Source organism: Pelobates fuscus, chromosome 6 (genome assembly GCF_036172605.1).
Source record: "Pelobates fuscus isolate aPelFus1 chromosome 6, aPelFus1.pri, whole genome shotgun sequence".
Taxonomy (NCBI): Eukaryota; Metazoa; Chordata; class Amphibia; order Anura; family Pelobatidae; genus Pelobates; species Pelobates fuscus.
Window position 1 is genome coordinate 173,635,505 of NC_086322.1, and position 23,680 is coordinate 173,659,184.

At 38.2% G+C, this 23,680-nt stretch overlaps 1 protein-coding gene across 5 annotated transcripts in view; it reads right to left on the reverse strand.

The window, feature by feature from the left end:
* The window catches only part of NR3C2 (nuclear receptor subfamily 3 group C member 2), a 358,005-nt gene that overhangs the window by 22,544 nt on the left and 311,781 nt on the right, over positions 1-23,680 (reverse strand). For all 5 annotated transcript variants that reach the window (XM_063458494.1, XM_063458493.1, XM_063458491.1 and 2 more), the window contains exons 7-8: positions 22,097-22,227; positions 14,931-15,088 (exon numbers count right to left, since the gene is read on the reverse strand). In XM_063458494.1, the coding sequence (XP_063314564.1) occupies positions 14,931-15,088; positions 22,097-22,227 (289 nt within the window). The remainder of the gene's footprint in view (positions 1-14,930; positions 15,089-22,096; positions 22,228-23,680) is intronic.

The window sequence follows — 23,680 nt, forward strand, 5'->3', positions numbered from 1 at the left end:
GAGTGAACTCTAGCCTGCAGGACTAGAGTTCACTCTCGCGAGATCTGAGCGTTGCCGTGATAACTTCTGGCTAGAGCTCCCCGGGTCCTCTCCTGCCTCCCTCCCTCCCATCCCTCCCCAGCTGGCAGCTGCATATCAGTGCCTGAGGGCCAGTGAGGGAGATCCTTGATCTCCCCACCGGCCCATAAAGACACACAGCAGGGCCGGCGCTCGGATAGCGCCAGCTCTGCATCGGCCGATAGGGGATATCATGGCCATCGCGGCCCACCGGTATGCCTGATGGCCAGTCCGGGCCTGGTGTCAAGAGAAATGTTTTATCATTATTTTCAGTCTAGTGCATACAAATAGTGATTTCTAACCCTTTTATTACTAATGCAAGGCTCATGCCTACCTGGAAGTGGTGGGTTCGTGACAATGACCATAGGAGCAGTCAGTCTGCAGCTGGGCCATACATGCTATCATACAACCAACTGGTGAAGAAAGGTGTGGAGGGGCTGGTTTACAAAACACATCTATCTTGCTCTAAATGTGTGAATTTTATTATCAAACAGTCACAATTAAATGTTTAGTGAAGAAAAAATATCTTGAAAAAGAGAGATTGCAAGCGTTGAGTTAAAATAATTTAAATATGTTTATATTTTGCTTAGTCTGATCATTTGTCAGCTCTGCCATGTCCATGGGAAAGGTCCACAAAATAGATATACAATATCATGTTAAAGGGACACTATAGTTACCAGAACAACTACAGCTTATTGCATTTGTTCTGGCGAGTAGAATCATTACCTTCAGGCTTTTTGCTGTAAACACTGTCTTTTCAGAGAAAATGCAGTGTTTACATTACAGCCTAGTGATAACTTCATTGGCCACTCCTCAGATAGCTGTTAGAGATCCTTCCTGGGTAATGGCTGCCTAAAATGCATCCAAACATTCAGTGTCTCCTCCCTCTGCATGCAGACACTGAACTTTCCTCATAGAGATTCAATGCTTCAATTCATCTCTATGAGGAGATGCTAATTGGCCAGGTCTGTGTTTGAATCATTCTGGCTCTGCCCCTGATCTGCCTCTTTGTCGGTCTCAGCCAATCCTATGAGGAAGCATTGTGATTGGATCAGGCCACCACTTCTGATGAAGTCAGCAGACAGCTTGTTTTTTTCTGAGACAAACAGCATGCAGATCTACAGCTTCAGGCTTGAATACAGTAAGAGCTTGATATATTTATGGAGGCATGAGGGGCCCAGGGGGGCTAGATGGTGTTTTTAACACTATAGGGTCAGGAATACATGTTTGTGTTCCAATACTACTTTAATGCATTTGATAGGTTTTGAACTCATTAATATACTGTCCTTTTTCGCATGTTCAAATCTTTGTAGTTTCTGTAAATAAACGTTTTGCAGAATGTTGCATGCACCATAAGCCTGGCTCTTTTGCCTCACAAACTAAAATTTTCACAGTGACATTGAGTGACTTTTGGGAAAATCACTAAAGATAGAAAGTTGTGGGAATAGAAATATCCCAGAATATTGTTTTCATATGGAATTTAACCTACCAACCCCTTAGTTACAAAGAATCTGATTGTTGAATAATTAAACAACAAAATAATTATCACGGCTTTACAATAAATGGCAGATGTGGACAATGAGCTGCCAACTCTAATTCAACCCTACAAAACCATGACAAAATAATAATTGAACATACATCTGTGACCAAGAACATTGCTGCCAGTAATGTGTTTACATATTGCAATTGTGCGATACAAAGTAGCAAGTACATGGAAATTAGTAGAATGCTGTAAAATTCAAGCCATTAAACAAATGCAATAATTAACAATGAGTGGGGGTGCATTCTGCAATGACGGTGGTCAGAATCACTTTTGCACTGAAAAAAATAGGCAGCACAATGAATTGATTAGAGCCAGGATTCCGATACTGCACAGACACCTTAAAAGTTATTCTTTGAAAGGAGGAAATCAGATGTTACTGTTTGTAAGAAACTGGTAATGGTAACAGGTTTGCCATTCAGATTAAATCCATTAAACAAATGTATAACCCTGATAGATTTGCCTGGGCCCAGGGAAGCAAAATGCCTATACATCACTGACTACATACATACGTCCACATGCTTCCTTTATGTATTAATAACATTAAATATATAATAGCAAGTATATACATAAATATTTTTTTCCAATGTTAAGACACAAAACATTAATACATATAATAATTGTAAATGAATGAATAACACCCAGCTGATCTTCATTAATTTATATGATGCATGAGAACCATAACCCTACTTCTCGTTGTCCCTGTCACCCTACAATGCGGTTATGTTTATGTAATTATTTATCTCCATCAAAATGCTATGATATGTGGACGATATTGCATGATTTAGCAATGAAAGGAGAACACACTTGTTGGTTTGAATAAACCCAGCAAAAGCTAATGAAATCTGTTGCTAAGTAGTTCTCAAGTGGTTTAAGAAACATTCAAGATTTCTAAACAGCTTTTCTTTCTGAAACCATCTCTATCTTTCAAACCAAACAGTGATTTGCCCTCCTCTGGCATGGGGTACAGAGAAGGATCTCCTTTCCTTGGAATTTCTGATTACCAAGGGAATCGTGTTTTCTACCTCCCACAGAGCTTCTCAGTGAAAAACAGCAAAAGCCATCAGAAAAACCGTTCCATATGTAAGCCCCTGAAACAATGCCATGCTGTAATGTTAAGGCATTTCCTGAATTGCACTCATTTTACTCTGTGATCAAGGATGAAACATAAATAACGAGCACAGTGCAGTAAGAGGGATCCATACATGCCAATAGCAACATAGATAGCTCCAGTACAGTCAAAAGTTGAAAACGGCATCAAATAAAGTGACCATATATTGCTCAAACTAAACAGACAGATTATTTATCTCTGTGTAAAGGTATAGATTGCCAAGGTTTGGTTTTTAAGCTCATACAAAAAGCTCTGTAGAACAAGAGGAAAACATAAAAAATAAATCGTATGACATTTCTTCACAAAGGTATTTAAAGAAATCGTGTCAGTAATATGGGAACAACTACTTTTTGTTTCCCATTCATAAACATAGTTTTGGGCCACATGTGGTTATATATGTACATATGTAAACTGTGCTGGAAATGCAATGCACCACTTAAAACCCTAGTTAGTTAACCACGCCAGATCTGATATTGTGTATGTTCATTTGAGGCTGGGCTGGTTACACAGGTCTGGTGAAAGAAGTTTGTGACTAAATTTGGAATTGGCTCTCAGCCAAGATGTACAATTTTAAGGTATATTGACATGATTTAAACTGCAAGATTCTAAAATTCACTTGCTTAGCAATTATCAGTCATACCCCCGGCATCTAGTGAGCCACATATAGGTCACATGCATGTTCAATTTGCAGACACAAGTTTCAACAGAAACTGCCTGAAAGAAACACTCCAGACTCCTAAAGCACTTTAGTTTGCTGAAAAGCTTTTTGTGTGAAGATTGTGTCTGCTTTTCTTCTTTTTGAAAAAAGTGCAGATTTCAATAGAAATTGGCACTTTTATAAATTATGCCCTTGCTTTTCAAACAGACAACAGGTCATGTCACTTCCTGGTTTGGTTAGCGTAGTTGCACTGAACTGAAGATGCAGCAATTGTCCATAGCGCTTATTTCCCAGAGTAACATTCCGTAAAAATAGGAATCTAAAGAACCTATTGGCCCCTTCCAAATTTCCGACTGCAAAAACTAATCAAACATCGATATTATGTGAAGCAGGAAATTTCAAATGTGGTGCCACCCGATGCTTAACCTGCCAACACATATGTCACGGAAAAAAGAATTTTCCCCCTTCCTCTAAAGATGAGAACTTCCATACAACCACTAGAATCTCGTGCAATACCTCATTTGTGGTATATCTGTTGATATGTACTTGTGACTTGCTATATGTAGGTCAGACTTCAAGACCATTAAAAGCCAGGTTCAGGGAACACAGACGAGCCATCAGCAACCGTGATAAAAAATCTCCAGTAGCCAGACACTTCCAAATGGCCCATGACAGTAACCCTTCACAGCTTTTAGTAATGGGCATCGAGCATATTGCAGAGAATATACCCAATAGAAAATTAGCCTTAATTACAGCAGAAACTAAATGGATCTTTAGACTCAACACACTTACTCCTAATGGGTTAAATGAAGAAGTGGAATGTAACATTTAAAATTTGGAAGACATACTTATTTGTCCCTGTGAGTGAAAGATCTTTCACTGTCTCTATATGTGGGAGAGGATGAATCGGGAACCACATATATATTACGATTCACCTTAGACCCCATGGTCTCTTTAACACTTATATGAATCCTATATGAGTGTTCAGCATTTTTTCCAATGTTCTTTTTCTTAATTATACATATAAATATATATACAAAAATATAGTGCTCAACATTTATTTTAATGTTCTTGTTCCTAATCTAATATATATAAATAACAGATTTTTATAAAACAATTGAACTATATTATCATTATTATTATTTTTAAATAAAATAAAAAAAAAAAAAAAAAAAGGCTCACAAATCAAGATTGATTAATTATCTCTGTTAAACTTGAGATTGAAATACTTTATTAGTAAAAATAAAAGTAAAAATAAAAATATATTTTTAATCTTTATTTTATGTCTATATATATATAATTTTTCGATGTTAATAATATGAGATTGTCCTAATAAGGATATATGTTTTCATTTATTATATTTTGTGTTTTTCTATCCACTTGCAGCATATTTTATTTTAGATCTGTAATGATCTCAGTTTATCAATTAACAATTATGACCATTTACTTTAGATCTGTAATGATCTCAGTTTATCAATTAACAATCATGACCATTCTATGAATCAATTAACAATCATGACCATTCTATGAATCAATTAAGAGTGGGTATATAAACCCGGCTCTTAGACAGCAGACATTGTCTTGAAAAAGTCCTCCAGCTAGGACGAAACGCGTAGACGTGCTGTCTGCTACCTCACCACACCGCCGACGGATTTGAACTTCCCAGCCGATTCGTCCTTTACGACCCGCCATTGATTTTCGGCAAGCGACCTGGCGAGAACGGCCTTTTTCCTGCAGCCCTCACGGTTTGGAGTTTATGTGCTCCCAGTTTCTCACCCGATGGTCGGACGGATAGGGTAAGTTGCTGAAGTGATATCCCCATAGTTTTCCATATCTGGATGTGATTTTTCACCTTTGGGGCCATCCCTATCGCTTCCCTCTTAGTCTTGACCAGGGTGTTTGGCTGGTGTTTGAGCTCCCTCTCCGTAAGACGGCTTGGTCGTCTGGGCACTATCCGTTTATCCACTCATATATTTTTTCACGGACTGGACTGGAGCCTACTGCTTGAACTTTTTTGAGTTCACATATAGTTTTTATGCTAATGTGCACATCTCGGATTTTTTACATCAGTCCTTTGTCGACAAGAATATGAATAAGGGGCCCCTTACTATTCATCACGATTACATCTGATACTGGACGTTTTGAGATGTTGTTTCATTTTTTATGATTGGTTTATTATACAATAAATGATATTTTGTTATACTCTTATATATATATGTGTAGAGTATTCTGATTCAGATAAGACTCACCCAGTACATTCAATTGTGGTTTATGGTGGTCATTGTGGTGATCTCGGCGAGATTGGTCATTTTTAAGTTTATTGATATTTTCATCTTGATTGCTATGTAGATCTGCATAATTAATTGGAGCGCTCACATACCAGTTATATCTTTTCGGTTTCATTTAATAAGTCGCTCCCTTGTATGTGACGCAGCCCTACTGTTATTTCATCCCATTGGGTATACTTATTTCTCACTGTCAGTCCATATTACATTTACATTTTGTTTTCTGTGTTCTGAGCGCCGTTTTGGTCTGACATTGAGTATACCGATTAGCCTTTCCATCCCCTGTTTAGATTTTAATAGTTTATTTCTACTCAGTCACGATTATGCCCCTCCTTAGCCTTACAGAAAGGAATAGCAGAAGGTTAAATTTATTAATAGAAAAAGATAAAGATGAGAACTTTTCCTCCCACATATCAGAACCTTCCCTAAAATCCCTCTTTTTCGAGTTAGAGAAACAACTAAAAACTGAGATGAGGGATTGGTGGGATCATGCATTGTTAGAAAAATACCTTGATCAAAAACTGATCCCAAGAGGCCTGAGGTTTGACAAGAAACCTTTTTTTACGGACCATTCTGAATTGGAAAATGAATGGTTGGTAGCCTTAGATAACTGCTCTATGATACTCATGAGAATTCTGGTTAGGTATAGAGAATACAGATTGAAAAAGACTGAAAAGGAGATCGAAATAATTCATTCAAAGATCAATACCACTGACCAACCCGACTCAATAACAGAGTTGGATACTACTATGAACAATAGGATTATTAGATTTGAGAAAGACCTGGTCACCAAAAAGAACACCAAATACACAAGGGACCTAAAGGACTATGCAAGTGGCTGCATCAGAAATTGGCAAAGAAAGACCTTGAGATCGAAAAGGGACACAACTACTCCTTTTCCGAGGAAGGATTCTAGAAGTCAATACCCTGACCATTTCCAGCCAACTAAAGGAAAAAGGAGTACCAACTATGCTAATCGCTCCTATGGATCCAAGAGGACTCCCCAATGGAGCCCGAAGACCTATGCTGAAGCTGTCCAATCCAAACCATACAATTCCTTCAATCAGAACCACCGTACCAGAAATAATCACTATCAGAAAGAGAAAGGTACTCATTATACCGCCAATACACCTCATCGTGACCGATGGAGGAGACAGGACAACCCCAACTTTATCCCCTTATTGGAGACCACAGACCGAGGTTCCATGGAGGGGTCAGGTCCCCGGACCAAGCATGAGGAACTAGGAGCGCGTCCCAAACCCCCCAGAGTTCTCCACCGGGATAATCCAGTTGAGGTTCATTTTTTAGAAGAGAGCCCTGTGGATCGACCCAAAACGTTCCCACTTTTTTCCAAAATAGGGAGCAAGAAAAGAGATGCACCCACAGGGGAACGAGAGGAAAGGGAAACAAACCCCAACAAGATGAGATGCCTCCCATAACTGGAATTTTCAACCTATCCACCCATGTATTGACCGCACCTGAGATCTCCTTACTCAACAAGGGTCTGAGTTTTGCTCCGTTTAGGAATCCGGATATCCTAGATCTATTTCGAGATCTTAACCAATTTATTAGAAAATTAACCTTAACCAGGTCGTTTAATATCAAGGATGCCAATAGCGTTCACACGGCTTCGTTCTTTCTAAATGATCCACAAGATAAAATCATTCTGAAGAACCTGATGAGCCTACTAAATGATCAAACTGAAGCCCTTGGGGAAGTTGATGCCCTGGAGGTGTTGGAGGCTAGTGTATCTACAGGACTCAAAACTCGTTCTACATACTATCCTCTAGCCGACAAAGGAGGGTTCATTCCTATCTTCTATGAATTGGTTATGAAGGATTTTAAACACCTGGTCCTGGATCTTGAGAAGCAACAGAAAGATCGTAAATTGGAACACAATCTTACTAATCTCGAAATGTCAGCCCTAAAGGGCCTTAAAAAGGATAATAACATCATCATAAAGGGAGCAGACAAGGGAGGAGGGATTGTCCTTCTCAATAGAGAGGACTACTTGGGTGAAGCCAATCGAATTCTTGGAGATCAAGAATACTATCAAGTTCTTACCTTCAACCCCTCAACCCGCTTTACCAAAGAATTACGGATTTGGGTAAATAAGATGTTTGACATGAAGGTTATTGACAAAATGGAGAAAGGTTTCCTCCTCTCTGGTGAAGGCAATATCCCCATTTTTTATTTTCTCCCCAAGATTCATAAATCTCTCACCAACCCGCCGGGGAGACCCATCATTTCATCTATTGGTTCTCTGACTGCACCACTCTCAAAATGGGTAGACACTCACCTTCAAAAAATTATGATTCACCTCCCCTCCTACATTAAAGATACAGGACACGTGTTGTCTCTGATGCAGGAGGTTGTGTGGCAGGAGAACTTCTGCTGGCTAACGATTGACGTGGCGGCCTTATACTCCAACATTGACCACCAGTTAGGTTTGAAAGCGGTCAAACATTTCCTTTTGGAAGACCCCCTTCTTCCACGATTTCAAGTGGAAGCCATTGTTGAAAGTATATCCTTCATTTTAACCCACAACTATTTTAGTTTCAATGGGCAATTTTATTTACAGAAGAAAGGGACAGCAATGGGGGCGAGCTTTGCCCCAGCATACGCCAACATCTTTATGGGTTTATGGGAGCATTCCAACATCTACCATAACCCTATCTGGAAGAGGCACCTGAAATTCTACAAACGCTTCATTGATGACATCCTGATCATTTGGGAAGGTGATCTAAATGAAGCTGAGGAGTTCGTTCAAAGTCTCAATAACAACGAGTGGGGGCTCTCCTTCACGAGCAACAAAAATAGATCTACTATTGAATTTCTGGATTTAATCCTGAGTGGGAAACCTGGTTATGTCCACACCAGAACATATAAAAAACAGGTGGATGTCAATGGTTTTTTACACTCCACGAGTGGTCATCATCCTACGTGGATTAATAATATCCCGTTTAGCCAGTTCACCAGGCTCCGACGCAATTGTTCCTTTTTGGAGAATTTTGAAGAGGAGTCGTTGGACCTTTGCCAGCGATTTCTGGATAAGAATTATGACCCTAGCATCATTGGTCGGGCGTACCAGAAGGCTAGAGGGCTCAATAGAGATTCCCTTATCAACCAGCGTAAAATTGGAATGGACGGAAAGAACTCTAAAATTATCCCTGGGTTTGCAGCTGATATACTGATTTCATCACCTTCCCCCTCAGTCAAACATAGGGAGATTCTATCTCTATTGGAGAATCATCCGATAATAAGGAGACCTAAACCGAGGATAGACTTTCACATCAGTACTAGAGAGGTGGGTCAGAATAAAGGTCCCATCTTCTCGACAACGTACAATAGGGCGTACAACCAGATCATTCATATCCTAAACAATCATTGGTCTATTCTGCGGTTGGATCCATGGCTTCGTTTCAGTATCCCTGAAGTACCCAGAGTAACATTCCGTAAAAATAGGAATCTAAAGAACCTATTGGCCCCTTCCAAATTTCCGACTGCAAAAACTAATCAAACATCGATATTATGTGAAGCAGGAAATTTCAAATGTGGTGCCACCCGATGCTTAACCTGCCAACACATATGTCACGGAAAAAAGAATTTTCCCCCTTCCTCTAAAGATGAGAACTTCCATACAACCACTAGAATCTCGTGCAATACCTCATTTGTGGTATATCTGTTGATATGTACTTGTGACTTGCTATATGTAGGTCAGACTTCAAGACCATTAAAAGCCAGGTTCAGGGAACACAGACGAGCCATCAGCAACCGTGATAAAAAATCTCCAGTAGCCAGACACTTCCAAATGGCCCATGACAGTAACCCTTCACAGCTTTTAGTAATGGGCATCGAGCATATTGCAGAGAATATACCCAATAGAAAATTAGCCTTAATTACAGCAGAAACTAAATGGATCTTTAGACTCAACACACTTACTCCTAATGGGTTAAATGAAGAAGTGGAATGTAACATTTAAAATTTGGAAGACATACTTATTTGTCCCTGTGAGTGAAAGATCTTTCACTGTCTCTATATGTGGGAGAGGATGAATCGGGAACCACATATATATTACGATTCACCTTAGACCCCATGGTCTCTTTAACACTTATATGAATCCTATATGAGTGTTCAGCATTTTTTCCAATGTTCTTTTTCTTAATTATACATATAAATATATATACAAAAATATAGTGCTCAACATTTATTTTAATGTTCTTGTTCCTAATCTAATATATATAAATAACAGATTTTTATAAAACAATTGAACTATATTATCATTATTATTATTTTTAAATAAAATAAAAAAAAAAAAAAAAGGCTCACAAATCAAGATTGATTAATTATCTCTGTTAAACTTGAGATTGAAATACTTTATTAGTAAAAATAAAAGTAAAAATAAAAATATATTTTTAATCTTTATTTTATGTCTATATATATATAATTTTTCGATGTTAATAATATGAGATTGTCCTAATAAGGATATATGTTTTCATTTATTATATTTTGTGTTTTTCTATCCACTTGCAGCATATTTTATTTTAGATCTGTAATGATCTCAGTTTATCAATTAACAATTATGACCATTTACTTTAGATCTGTAATGATCTCAGTTTATCAATTAACAATCATGACCATTCTATGAATCAATTAACAATCATGACCATTCTATGAATCAATTAAGAGTGGGTATATAAACCCGGCTCTTAGACAGCAGACATTGTCTTGAAAAAGTCCTCCAGCTAGGACGAAACGCGTAGACGTGCTGTCTGCTACCTCACCACACCGCCGACGGATTTGAACTTCCCAGCCGATTCGTCCTTTACGACCCGCCATTGATTTTCGGCAAGCGACCTGGCGAGAACGGCCTTTTTCCTGCAGCCCTCACGGTTTGGAGTTTATGTGCTCCCAGTTTCTCACCCGATGGTCGGACGGATAGGGTAAGTTGCTGAAGTGATATCCCCATAGTTTTCCATATCTGGATGTGATTTTTCACCTTTGGGGCCATCCCTATCGCTTCCCTCTTAGTCTTGACCAGGGTGTTTGGCTGGTGTTTGAGCTCCCTCTCCGTAAGACGGCTTGGTCGTCTGGGCACTATCCGTTTATCCACTCATATATTTTTTCACGGACTGGACTGGAGCCTACTGCTTGAACTTTTTTGAGTTCACATATAGTTTTTATGCTAATGTGCACATCTCGGATTTTTTACATCAGTCCTTTGTCGACAAGAATATGAATAAGGGGCCCCTTACTATTCATCACGATTACATCTGATACTGGACGTTTTGAGATGTTGTTTCATTTTTTATGATTGGTTTATTATACAATAAATGATATTTTGTTATACTCTTATATATATATGTGTAGAGTATTCTGATTCAGATAAGACTCACCCAGTACATTCAATTGTGGTTTATGGTGGTCATTGTGGTGATCTCGGCGAGATTGGTCATTTTTAAGTTTATTGATATTTTCATCTTGATTGCTATGTAGATCTGCATAATTAATTGGAGCGCTCACATACCAGTTATATCTTATAGATAGCTCCAGTACAGTCAAAAGTTGAAAACGGCATCAAATAAAGTGACCATATATTGCTCAAACTAAACAGACAGATTATTTATCTCTGTGTAAAGGTATAGATTGCCAAGGTTTGGTTTTTAAGCTCATACAAAAAGCTCTGTAGAACAAGAGGAAAACATAAAAAATAAATCGTATGACATTTCTTCACAAAGGTATTTAAAGAAATCGTGTCAGTAATATGGGAACAACTACTTTTTGTTTCCCATTCATAAACATAGTTTTGGGCCACATGTGGTTATATATGTACATATGTAAACTGTGCTGGAAATGCAATGCACCACTTAAAACCCTAGTTAGTTAACCACGCCAGATCTGATATTGTGTATGTTCATTTGAGGCTGGGCTGGTTACACAGGTCTGGTGAAAGAAGTTTGTGACTAAATTTGGAATTGGCTCTCAGCCAAGATGTACAATTTTAAGGTATATTGACATGATTTAAACTGCAAGATTCTAAAATTCACTTGCTTAGCAATTATCAGTCATACCCCCGGCATCTAGTGAGCCACATATAGGTCACATGCATGTTCAATTTGCAGACACAAGTTTCAACAGAAACTGCCTGAAAGAAACACTCCAGACTCCTAAAGCACTTTAGTTTGCTGAAAAGCTTTTTGTGTGAAGATTGTGTCTGCTTTTCTTCTTTTTGAAAAAAGTGCAGATTTCAATAGAAATTGGCACTTTTATAAATTATGCCCTTGCTTTTCAAACAGACAACAGGTCATGTCACTTCCTGGTTTGGTTAGCGTAGTTGCACTGAACTGAAGATGCAGCAATTGTCCATAGCGCTTGGCTTGCAAAGACTTCTCATTGAGCTGCATTGGGAAGTCTGTGATAGGACAGCCAAGGAAAGTCTTGGCGGGATTACAAGGGCAAAGGCAGCAGACCAGAGATCTGCAGTTCATGTAAGGGTTTTAGATAGAACTCCAATGAAAACATTTATTTGACATATTATTTAGTTGTGTCACCACAAGCGTAATGTAACTTTGAGGAGCTAGTCCTGGATGGAAATAAAGTACTGTGTGGTAGTCCCAATATGAACTGTGTGTCCGGTCTGGTTCTTTCAGGGACTCAAGCAGCAGAGTCTTAGGACCTGCTTTCTGGCTACCGTTTTTTTTGGTACAAGGGATCTATAAGCTAGGACTGTGAGAGGCAAGGGGCAGTATTTGGAAGAAGCACAGCAGAGGAGTTGATACATGTCTGGAATTTAGAGAGAGAGCAGAGGGATCAGTTCCTTCTTGGAAAATGCAGTGCATTGGGATTGATTCCTGGGGCCCCTGTAGAAGGGACAGACAACGTAGTGTTCCCATTACAGACAGAACCATATTTGTTTACGCCAGTAATTTCACAATACGTGTATTAGACAAACATTGCACACCTAAAAAAATAACATCCTGTCTATATTATATATATTATTCTACGGTTACACTAGTGTAACATTACTGCTTTTCTAATTGAGCAAACTGAGGATATTTATTAAATGATGATGAAATGAACAGAAAGACATGTGATTCTCACTTAGGTTCAATGTATGAAGCAGGAAGGACTTGTAAGAACCTCCTGCATATGTGCTGGTAATATTTTGCACCGATTTAACATGCATCCTAGCAACGTTTGCCTGGAGCATCTATTTGTAGCCCCATGCTTTACTTGATAACCATTAACTACGTTTCTCACCATGACATTGAAACAAGGAATTACAGGAATGCAGTGGTGACCACTTCAATAGATCTACATTACAGTACACACTGGCCTCGACTTTTGTCGCTATCTGCCGCTGTATTCCCTTTTCACCATATGTCTATTACTATCAATAAATCCTAGACACAAAACTTGGTTTTCCCAAAGACTGTTGAAATCCATCTTACAAGAAGGCCATCATGTGTGTCATCTCATTTTAGTACATATTTGAGCCTAAATTATGGACAAAGATCTATCAACTATGAACCATTAACAATGTGCAACAAAATGTTTAGGTCCTGTATCAGTTTGTCCTACCTGTGGATCTAAATGATGGAGATGGGGTGGCAAGGTGTCCCTATTCCATATCCATTGGGATTGCCAAACTGCCAACCCATTCTCTTAACTGCAGCAGCTCTCCTTTATTTGCTATACCACCATGCCCATTTACACATGCACTTCATTGTTTTTGTAATGTAACAATATAATTAAAGCAAAACCAAACCAATTCTGTTCAAGGAAAAATTTATTTACATTCATCTCTATAAACACATATGTATATAAATACAAAATGTATATCATCAAGTAGCTGTAAAGGCAATGGTCAAGTTTGGTACAATTGAAATGAAATCCTCAAAGTGTTACACTTTGCATGGGGATGGCTTGGTGAACTGAACATTTTTGGGAATTCAAATGTATGACTAAAAACTATGAATTGGACAAGTTCTCCAAGTAAGTTATGCTTCCATTAAGGATATTTTGATCAAACATTGGGAATTCACTTTGAATTCATGACAATTCACATGTTAGTAAAAAAACATGTATTTCTCTAGGGATCAGTCTAAACATTTTTTATTTGTATTTAATGGGACAAATTGACAGTAAAGATTGATCTTTTAGAAAATGTTAGGTATGCTTTAGTTTTCTTGTTACATTAGGATATTATCATTTTCTCAATGGGATATTGACCTTACTACTGTCACCAATTACCGATTCAATATGAATAATCCCCTTTAAGATTCCATTGTGCACAAATAACTTCTGATCTCCAGGCTTGTTTGGGAGCATTCTTCCCATTTGTTTTACCATTTTCTACTCTCTGTATTGTGTTTTGCACCATTTGTCTTTTCTTTCTCATCTCACAAAATTGTGACTTTTCCATCAAAATTATTACATTTGTAACAATATGTCTTCGATTATTCATTCTGTAAAGATGTTGTAAAAGCTAATAATAAACATTGATTTTCAAAAGCTATTTCAAACCTTTGGTAAACAATTTTTGTAACTCTGTACTATTTACCATTTGCACATTCCAGATTATAAAAATAATAGTCTCATTTTGTAATAATCAGTACTTAAGAAATTACATGCTAAGTAGCATTTGACTGCAGAGCCAAACAAATATCTATTAGAAAAACCACTAAGTCAAGACAACAAAGGACACAGGCAAATGTAGTTGCTTTAAATGAGAGAAGGATTAATAATCCCAAAGAAAACTTATATTAAACAAGGTAAATCATCATTTATTAGAACTGACGGCCTGTTCTATACAGTTAAACCTGGAGAATGCCTACTCAAGAAGTGTAGGAAAAGAACTTGCCTAAATGTTAATTCTAAATCTAGTGCCAATCACTATCAACAATTTACTACTAAACTTCAGAGTAGGCCTCCAAAGTCATAATATGTAGGATTATAAGTGATCAAGGTACATATAAAGCAGTTGATGGATAAAGCCTGCTTGTCCTCCTAATTTTTTTTTTTAATTTCACAAAGGTAATATGGGCAACATCCAAAGCGTTTTTTTTAAATTCATTATATGGCCCAAGTAACTATTGCTGCTAGGCTATGTCCAGGTAACTGTTATAATTTCTAAAAAGTGATATTTACATTGACCAATTCACAGGCTTCTGCGTCCAACACCAATGAAAGCAAAGTATCTCTTATTCATCCTCCAGAATTTATATTCCCCCCTCTTATTGCACACAGATCAAAGATTCAATTTTGAAGAATACTTACGTCATGAAGGGAATCTAGAAGTTTTGTTAATTGGAAATATCGTTGCCAGCTTTGTCCAGAGTTGTGTGGAGCTTTCATTACTGCTTTCCTTAATTCTTTAATATAGTTCACTCTCATTTCGTCAAATGCTGCTTGGCATTTCAGACCATCTTTAGGAACTGCATTTAAGATGAAAATAAAATCAATACCATGCTAAACAAAGCATAAAATACATTCAACATTTGTGTCATGAAAGTCCAAGTATGTATTAAAATTATTTTCAAGAGCACGTTTAAAAGATACACAATTGGCACACATTACATAATTACAAATCATACAGTTTACTTTATATATTGCACTAGCACAGGTTTAAAGGACCACTATAGTGCCAGGAAAACATACTCGTTTTCCTGGCACTACAGTGCCCTGAGGGTGCCCCCACCCTCAGGGCCCCCCTCCCGCCGGGCTCTAGGGGGAGGAAGGGGTTAAACTTACCTCTTTCTCCAGCGCCGGGCGGGGAGCTCTCCGCCTCCTCTCTGCCTCCTCTCCTCCTCCTCGGCTGAATGCGCGAGCACGGCAAGAGACGTGCACGCATTCAGCCAGTCTCATAGGAAAGCATTCTCAATGCTTTCCTATGGACGCTGGCGTCTTCTCACTGTGAAAATCACAGTGAAAAGCGCGGAAGCGCCTCTAGCGGCTGTCAATGAGACAGCCACTAGAGGCTGGATTAACCCTAATATAAACATAGCAGTTTCTCTGAAACTGCTATGTTTATAAAAAAAAGGGTTAAAGCTAGCTGGACCTGGCACCCAGACCACTTAGTTAAGCTGAAGTGGTCTGCCTATAGTGGTCCTTTAAGTAAATGTATAGTTTTGGTTTTTTTTCTTCTTAAAAAAGCTAAATAAAATATGGTCTTTCCTTTAAAATATGGTCTTTCCTGCCGACGGTATGCTTATGGATAACATACATGGAAGTAGTAGGGAAAATCTACCCCAGGTGGTTCTCCTGCTGCTTTTTATTACAGCAGCTGCATGCACATGCACATTTACACGGGCGAGTACCAACTTTAATCATGCAGCCACAAGCAGAAAACTACTCTTCAAATGTGCATGAATGTTCACTGATAAAAAGGGACATTCAAAGTTAGACAAATACTATGAAAACATTTATGTTGTGCGGAGTGGCTTATGTTTTAGCTGTCAGTTCCAGTGCATTTGCGTGACCAAGGGGTGCTTTTGCTAGCTTCTCAGCTAAAAAAAAATAAACACATGGTTTTAGCCCATTACATAGTATATAGATTCATAAACATGTAAATGGGTAATGTATTGATTAGGCTAAAGTAGTCTTGATGCATCCCCCACTGCCAGTCAATGAAATAAGGCTAGAAGGGGGTTTCTAGACGGTAACCCCATTGCTGTACCAATATATCTGGGTGCCAAGGTAGCATTAACTTCTTCCTGCCCAGCATCTATTTATTTTTATCATTACATAGCACTAGGTGGCAGTGCAGGTGCAGTTAAATAACAAATATAATAATAAACAAAATTATAATATTTAAATAAAACAAAACCAGATCCTAGCAACCACTTAAGGATGCTACCTTTGACCTTAAATATGGTCCTGATATGTTGTATATACCTGCTAATTTTCTTTTCTGTGTTATGTTATTCTTAATCACAAATAACAATTTTTTTTTTTAAACATAGTTTATACAACCATCATAAAAGAAATGGTATTTAATAATATAATTAAAGGGACAGTCCAGGCACCCAGACCACTTCTGCTCATTGGAGTGGTCTGGGTGCCAACTCCCACTACCCTTAACCCTGCAAGTGTAATTATTGCAGTTTTTCATAAACTGCAATAATTACATTGCAGGGTTAACTCCACCTCTAGTGGCTGTCTACTAGACAGCCACTAGAGGTCACTTCCTAGTTTCTAGCACAGGAAACCTGTGCTAGAGCGTCGCTGGACGTCCTCACGCTGTGTGAGGACCTCCAGTGTCGCTCAAAACCCCATAGGAAAGCACTGAAATGATTTTTCAATGCTTTCCTATGGGGAGACGTAATGCGCATGCGTGGCATTTCCGCGCATGCGCATTAGGTCTCCTCGGCCGGTGGGCGAGATCAGTCTCGCCCACCGGCCGACGCAATCACAAGGAGGAGCGTCGCGGAGGAGGAGACAGCGGCGAGGGACCGGGGATTGGTGGGTGGGAGGGAGACGGACCCTCCACTGCCAGAAAAACTGATCGTTTTTCTGGCACTGGAGTTTCCCTTTAACCCCTTAAGGACACATGACATGTGTGACATGTCATGATTCCCTTTTATTCCAGAAGTTTGGTCCTTAAGGGGTTAATAACATAAGGAATATATGTCATACTACTACTCCATCTATTACCAAAAGCCATTAATATCAATAAGGTTTTAAACATTTTTGAGACATATTGACTGCTGAAAGAAAGAAAAAAAGTACAACATGGCTTTGTTCATGTATTCATATTAACAGTAAATAATATATACGTCTAATGTGTTAGTCAACTAAAGCCTTGGATGCTCAACAAGAGAAAAAAAACAACTTTTTGTCAGCAAATTAGGAAGAACAATTTGACTGTTTATTAATACAGAGAAAAATCAAATCATTTGTGATTAATTGTAAAAAGAGCAGTTTTCAATATTGATTAATTTAAATATAAGGCAATAGATTGGAAGTCATCTAGTTGAAATGAAAGGATTTGTATCTATTTGCTAATGGTGCTATTCAGATAGCTAGAAGCCAAGAATGAAAGATACATGTTTCTGTGTTATACCAATCTCTGGTTCCAGAAATTCCCTTCCTGTTGTGCACAAGTGCTATTACTTTATTTTTAGTGCACAGTTTGACAATTATTGCACCAACACTGAGGCTAGATTAAAAATAAAACAGAAAGAAACCCTGCAAATAAGCTAAACTATTATAAAACATTGGCAATTCTGGAAAGCTGCCCAGATTCACTGATTGGACTTATTAAGTACAGCGGTACTTTCGGTCTGAAAAGCTTCCACTTCTGGGAAGTATAAAAAGTATAGAAACAGTAATAAGTCGACCAACAAAAGATATATCATGGCAGGTATAGGGCTGCATTTTTCTACATTGATAGTGAGAATTACAGAGTCAAACAAGAGAGAAAGATGTGAGCATTGTAAAGGGATTTACGTTATTAACCCCTTAAGGACCAAACTTCTGGAATAAAAGGGAATCATGACATGTCACACATGTCATGTGTCCTTAAGGGGTTAAATTGCGTTTTGCAGATTATTGACAATAAACTGCAGCTTTCGGTCCAAAATAAAATAAATAAAAGTGGAAAAATTCTCCAACTCAGCAAGTTTTCCAATTTGGCTATTTTGGCTTAAGACCTGCAATTTCATTGTCAGCTATGAACAATTCCCACGTTAGTGTTTGAACTCAAAATGTCATAACCATTTTTTCTTCTTTATTACATTAAAGGTTAAATATTAAACTACATTTTCAGCCAGATTTAGAATGTCACAAATCTTGAGACAAGTGGGTTAGTCTTGTGTGAAAATTAACATTTAAGTTTAGATAGATTTTTCTCACCTTGTAATGTACATAAGAAATGCTACCATGATTTTTACAATTGTCTTACTTCTTGAGCAAAAGAGGAGTGCACAAGGAAAGAAAGTCCCTTCACACAGCAAAGTGCATGCAATATAAATTGCATGACTATTGACGCCTTAGCAGTGGTGGTCCTACCTTAGAGGACACATGACAATAATCCTGGCACACAGATTTTATCCAGCAGGGAAAGTGTCCATGCTGTTAGTGAGAAACGCCAGGTATTATTCAATATCTGGTGCTTTATTCTGTCAGCTGGGGTTACAATTAGTAGCCCCATGCTATCCACATTTGAGAATGGAATACATTTATAGGGCAAGTTAAATGTGTAAACTGCTAAAATGGCCCCAATATGCACCACATACTTCTCTTCACATATAAACAAACAAAAACAAAAGAAAAAAAACTCCAGCAATAAGTCTTTCTAAATTTGAAAACTGAAATCGATAGGTATCTAATTTGAGTCTATAACTTTAACAGCAAAGGCATACATAACAGGTATTGTACTCAGGAGATGTAACTGAACACAAGTTGGTGGATTTGTATGGTCTCAAATATCAGATTTAAAAAATAGAGAGCAACAGTGCAATGTACATGTAAACATTTTGAAAAAAAGAATGCTGCAAATTTTTCATGAACATGGTTTAAAAGTAGCTCCACAATAGGGCTCAAAACACACCAAGTGAGATACCACTGAGCGTCTACTTTTACAACATAATTTAGCAGAGACTGGTGGCAAAATAGGCAAATGGAAAGTGTCAAAGCACCCTGAGATAAATTATAAAGTTGTTTACTTTATAAAAATATATACTTTTGTGGGGCAATTTTGGTTCCTGTGTGTACTAAGAGTTCTAACATGCTAAATTCTAAACTAAAAATTGAAAACTTTCAACAAGTATTGTTGTCATTTGTGATTTTTTTTATTTTATTTTTACAAGCTCTTCTGAGTGTTGCTAAATTGGTTGAGATTTCCAGCATTTAGGTTTACTAACCATCTCACCAGAGGCACCTCACTAATGGTGACCAAAGAGTCCTATCAATCTCAGAGTGTCTGCTTTTTTTATAGCAGAAAGGACTTTGGTCAAATGTGAATAATGCAATTTAGAAGATTAATCTCCCTCATGTAAGCATTACATATAGGTTAGAACCTGCTAGAATCAGAGCATTTTAACAGAACGGCAGCCTGATGTTTATACTGATCACACATTTTCATGCAAGCTTTGAAAAGTTAAAAGATACAGACCACAAAAATGGCTTGGCTCATTTCCATCACACCCACAGGTCTAATTGAGAAAACATTCATCATCCTCAAGCTCACATAACAGAAGTTTGTGGGTTTTTACTTTTTCCCACCAAAGTATTAAAGAATTGAAACTTTTTATTTATAATGAAACTGCTCAATATTCTATTTATAAACTGCTTATTGTTGCCATCTGCATTACTTAGCTACTGCATGCCTCACCACTGGGCCTTGCAATTGGATAACAGGAGGACTATAATAAAACTAAAGATAATAGGATGCTTTAAATCAAATGACGAAGATCCTCAGGGGAAGCCAAACAACATCTATAAAAGGAAGACGTTCACAAAAGGGGCTCTGGTCTAATATTAATGTCCCTCTTTTCTAGGAGCTCCATATTGTTGGTGTGTATGAGTATAAGAGAGCAACGACAATAATACTCTCAGTAAGGTGTCTTTAGAGTACAATAAATGTATTTAGAAATCAGTCTGTGTAAATAAAATATATTGTTCTGGTTCTAAATTACATTTTAGTTGCATAAATTGTTATTAGTAAGCCACCTAAAATGTTTCAGTGGCCATACCCACACTCACAGCCCTAAAATTAAAGTGCCTTTCTTTGTCCATTTGAAATGTTGGGGGGTATGCATTAGAGTATAAATGGTTAAGCATTGTATTCTTAACAAACGTACTACAGGTTATGTATCCTCTCTTTAAATCAAATTAGTGAAAACTGACTTCTTGAGCAGGTATAAACCTCTGTATTAAAGGATATGTGATAGGCAATTTATGATTTAAACCTCCTAACACCGCTAACAAGGTGATGTTCTGCTTACATCTTGACTACAAGAAAAAAGTGTCCATTTACACTGAAAAGCCACAAAATTAAAACCACTGACAGGTGAAGTGAATAGCACTGATTATGTGGTTATGATGGCACCTGTCAATGGGTGCCATTGTACCATATTGAGGAAATCACTGTTCACTTACTGCCTAATAAATCAGGAAAAATGGGCAAGTGAAAATATATGAGTGTCTTTGATAAGGGCCAAATAGTGATGAGAATATGACTGGGTCAGAGCCACAGACTGGCCAGAGAGCATATGATGAATCCCGTCCACCTCTAAAAATGCTTTAACGGGGATGTGAGCTTCAGAACTAGACCATGGAGCAATGGAAGAAGGTAACCTGGTCTGATACATCACGTTTTCTTTTAGATCATGCGGATTGGTGGGATGTGTGTGCTTTGCGGTTAAGAGATGACAGCAGGATGCACTATGGGAAGAAGGCAGGCTGACGGAGACAGTGTTAAACTCTGGGCAATGCTCTGCAGGGAAACCTAGGGTCCTGGCATTCACGTGGATGATAATTTGACACGTACCACCTACCTAGAGATTGCTGCAGAAGATGTATACATCTGCATGGCAATGGTGTTCCTGGATGGCAGTGGCCTCTTTCAGCAAGATAATGCAGCCTAATACACTGCAAAAAATGTTCAGGAATGATTTGAGGAATATGGCAGAGTTCAAAATATTGCACTGGCCTCAAAATTTCCCAGATCTCAATCCGATTGAGCATCTGTTGGATGTGCTGGAACAACAAATCTGATCCATGGAGGCTCTACCTCGCAACTTGCAAGACTTAAAGGATCTGCAGCTAATGTCTTGGTGCCAAATACCACAGGACACGTTCAGAGGTCTTGTGGAGTCCATGCCTCGGGGCATAAGAGCTGTTTTGGTAGCACAAGGGGTACTTACATGATATTAGGCAGGTGGTTTTAATATTTGTGGCTGGTTAGTGTATGAACTCCTCCAGCCATTTTACCTGCAGAGTACACTGATATACTCTTTGGTTGGCACAGTACCAGATTGTCAACTGTGCAAACATACAGTTTGTGGGGAGGTCATCATTTATTAGCTTCTTTATCATCAAAGGCCTTGGTTCAAACGCTGCAGGAGAGGAAGTAATCATATACACTAGTCTGACAGGTACAGTGACATATCTTAAGGTTTTACAGCTTTGACCAAATATATGCATAGTCCTCTAAGTAGCATAGGACTAACACTTAATGCTGATCAATGCTTGTTAAAAGAAACTGCTAACAAGCCTTTTCTAAATACCAGCATTTCTCAATCTTTCTCTAACCAAATACCAGTAGTACCGCCATGCATTCAATATGTAACCTATTTTTTTTTTTTAACAGTAGTACAATCTGACTTGTAATGACCACTTTAGTAGCATCCTGTTCAGACCATGTATAGAGATCATAGCACATATACCACATGTACATGCTAAAAATGCATAGAGTAAAACAGTTATTAGAAGTAAATTACCAGTGCTTAGCAGTAGTAACACTTTCATTATTGTGTACTCCTCAAAGGTTAGCTGCAAACGGTTAAACTCCATGCTAATTTGTTGCATACTTTGGCACAGCTCATACATGGCAGAATGTCGCATCCGGTCTCTGTAAAAAAACAAAACAAAAAAACAAAAAACATGATCAACTATACACTCAAGTAATAAAACAATATAATAGAACAGGTGTAAAGATTTATTGAGAAAGGCAAAAAAGTTGTCAAAACCAGAACCGCCCGACCCCACAGATCTCATATACAAAAGACCTTGGTTTCTTTGTTAATTTCTAATGTGTCTCATTTAACAATCAGGGCTGGATTTCCTATTAGGAAGAATAGGCACGTAGTACAGCTACATATATCCTTTAAGGGTGCCCGTTTGTGACTTTGTGGAGCTAAAATGGGCGGGTGAGGAGAAAAGTATCAGGATGTTTGACTGGGGTCCTTTGTAGTCGCCTGTGCTTGATAGTAGAACTGAAGGAACAGGTTTACAGGGTACACAACTCAGTGCTGTCCTAGATCCTCCACACAGAGACTACAAATATTGGCTCTATATTGGCTATGTGGCCATCTGCTTTCTTCTATAATGCAGTGGGTAGGTGGTAAACATGAAACCACTCACATCCATTGCTTTATATGTCTTGTCTAGGGTTGGAAGTAATTCTGGGTTAGTAGAATTTCCTGGCACAATGCATGGATTAAAAGGCACCACAAAAAACTTTTGCATTGAAGTATCTATGACTTAAGAAGGTCTTAAACGCCTTCTTACCTTAAGGGGTTAATGGGGAAGTTTAAACCCAAACTTTGGAAGACACCACCCCATCGTTCTACCCAACTACTTTCTTTCTTGGTTCGAGACTTTCAGATAATTACTCGCTTCCCATTCAAACGCTGGAGAGAAAAGTATGTATCTTTTTTTTTGTTTATAGTTTAACCACTTAAGGTATGAGGGCCACATGACCTCCTTCACCCTAACAAATGAATTGCAATAAAGTTGTTATGGTGTCTGGAGTGTTTTTTTAATATGTAGTACATCCCTGTAGTGAACTTTGTCTTTCATGCTTATATTCTGATTACAGGATACATTTAACAATGCACTTTAAATGTATACTTTTTGAGAAAGTATAGAAAGCTGCACTGCTAGGGTATTGTGGAGATAACTATAAACATCCTATTGGCTATACATAATGGAAGTAAAATACAAAACAAAAAACACTTTTAATGCTTCAGTCTTTCCTGGTAAAGCCACCATCGCCCAACAATTACATCACCATTCCATTCATGATGCACTATGAGTGCATATTAGGCATGTGCATGATCCAAAAATTATGGATGTGCATGATCTTAACCCTACCCCTAACCCAACCCTACCTAAACCTTACCGCTACCTCTACCCTAACCCTGTCATCATTCATGTAATTTTCCCTCCCTCTCTTTTTTGCCACTTTTCAGAAATCCGAAAGACTTCAGCACTTCCAAAATTCGGCACTTTGGCCATTCAGTTCGGTTCGGCACTTCCAAAATTTGGGACTTCGGACATTCGGAGGCATCCGAATGCCCGAA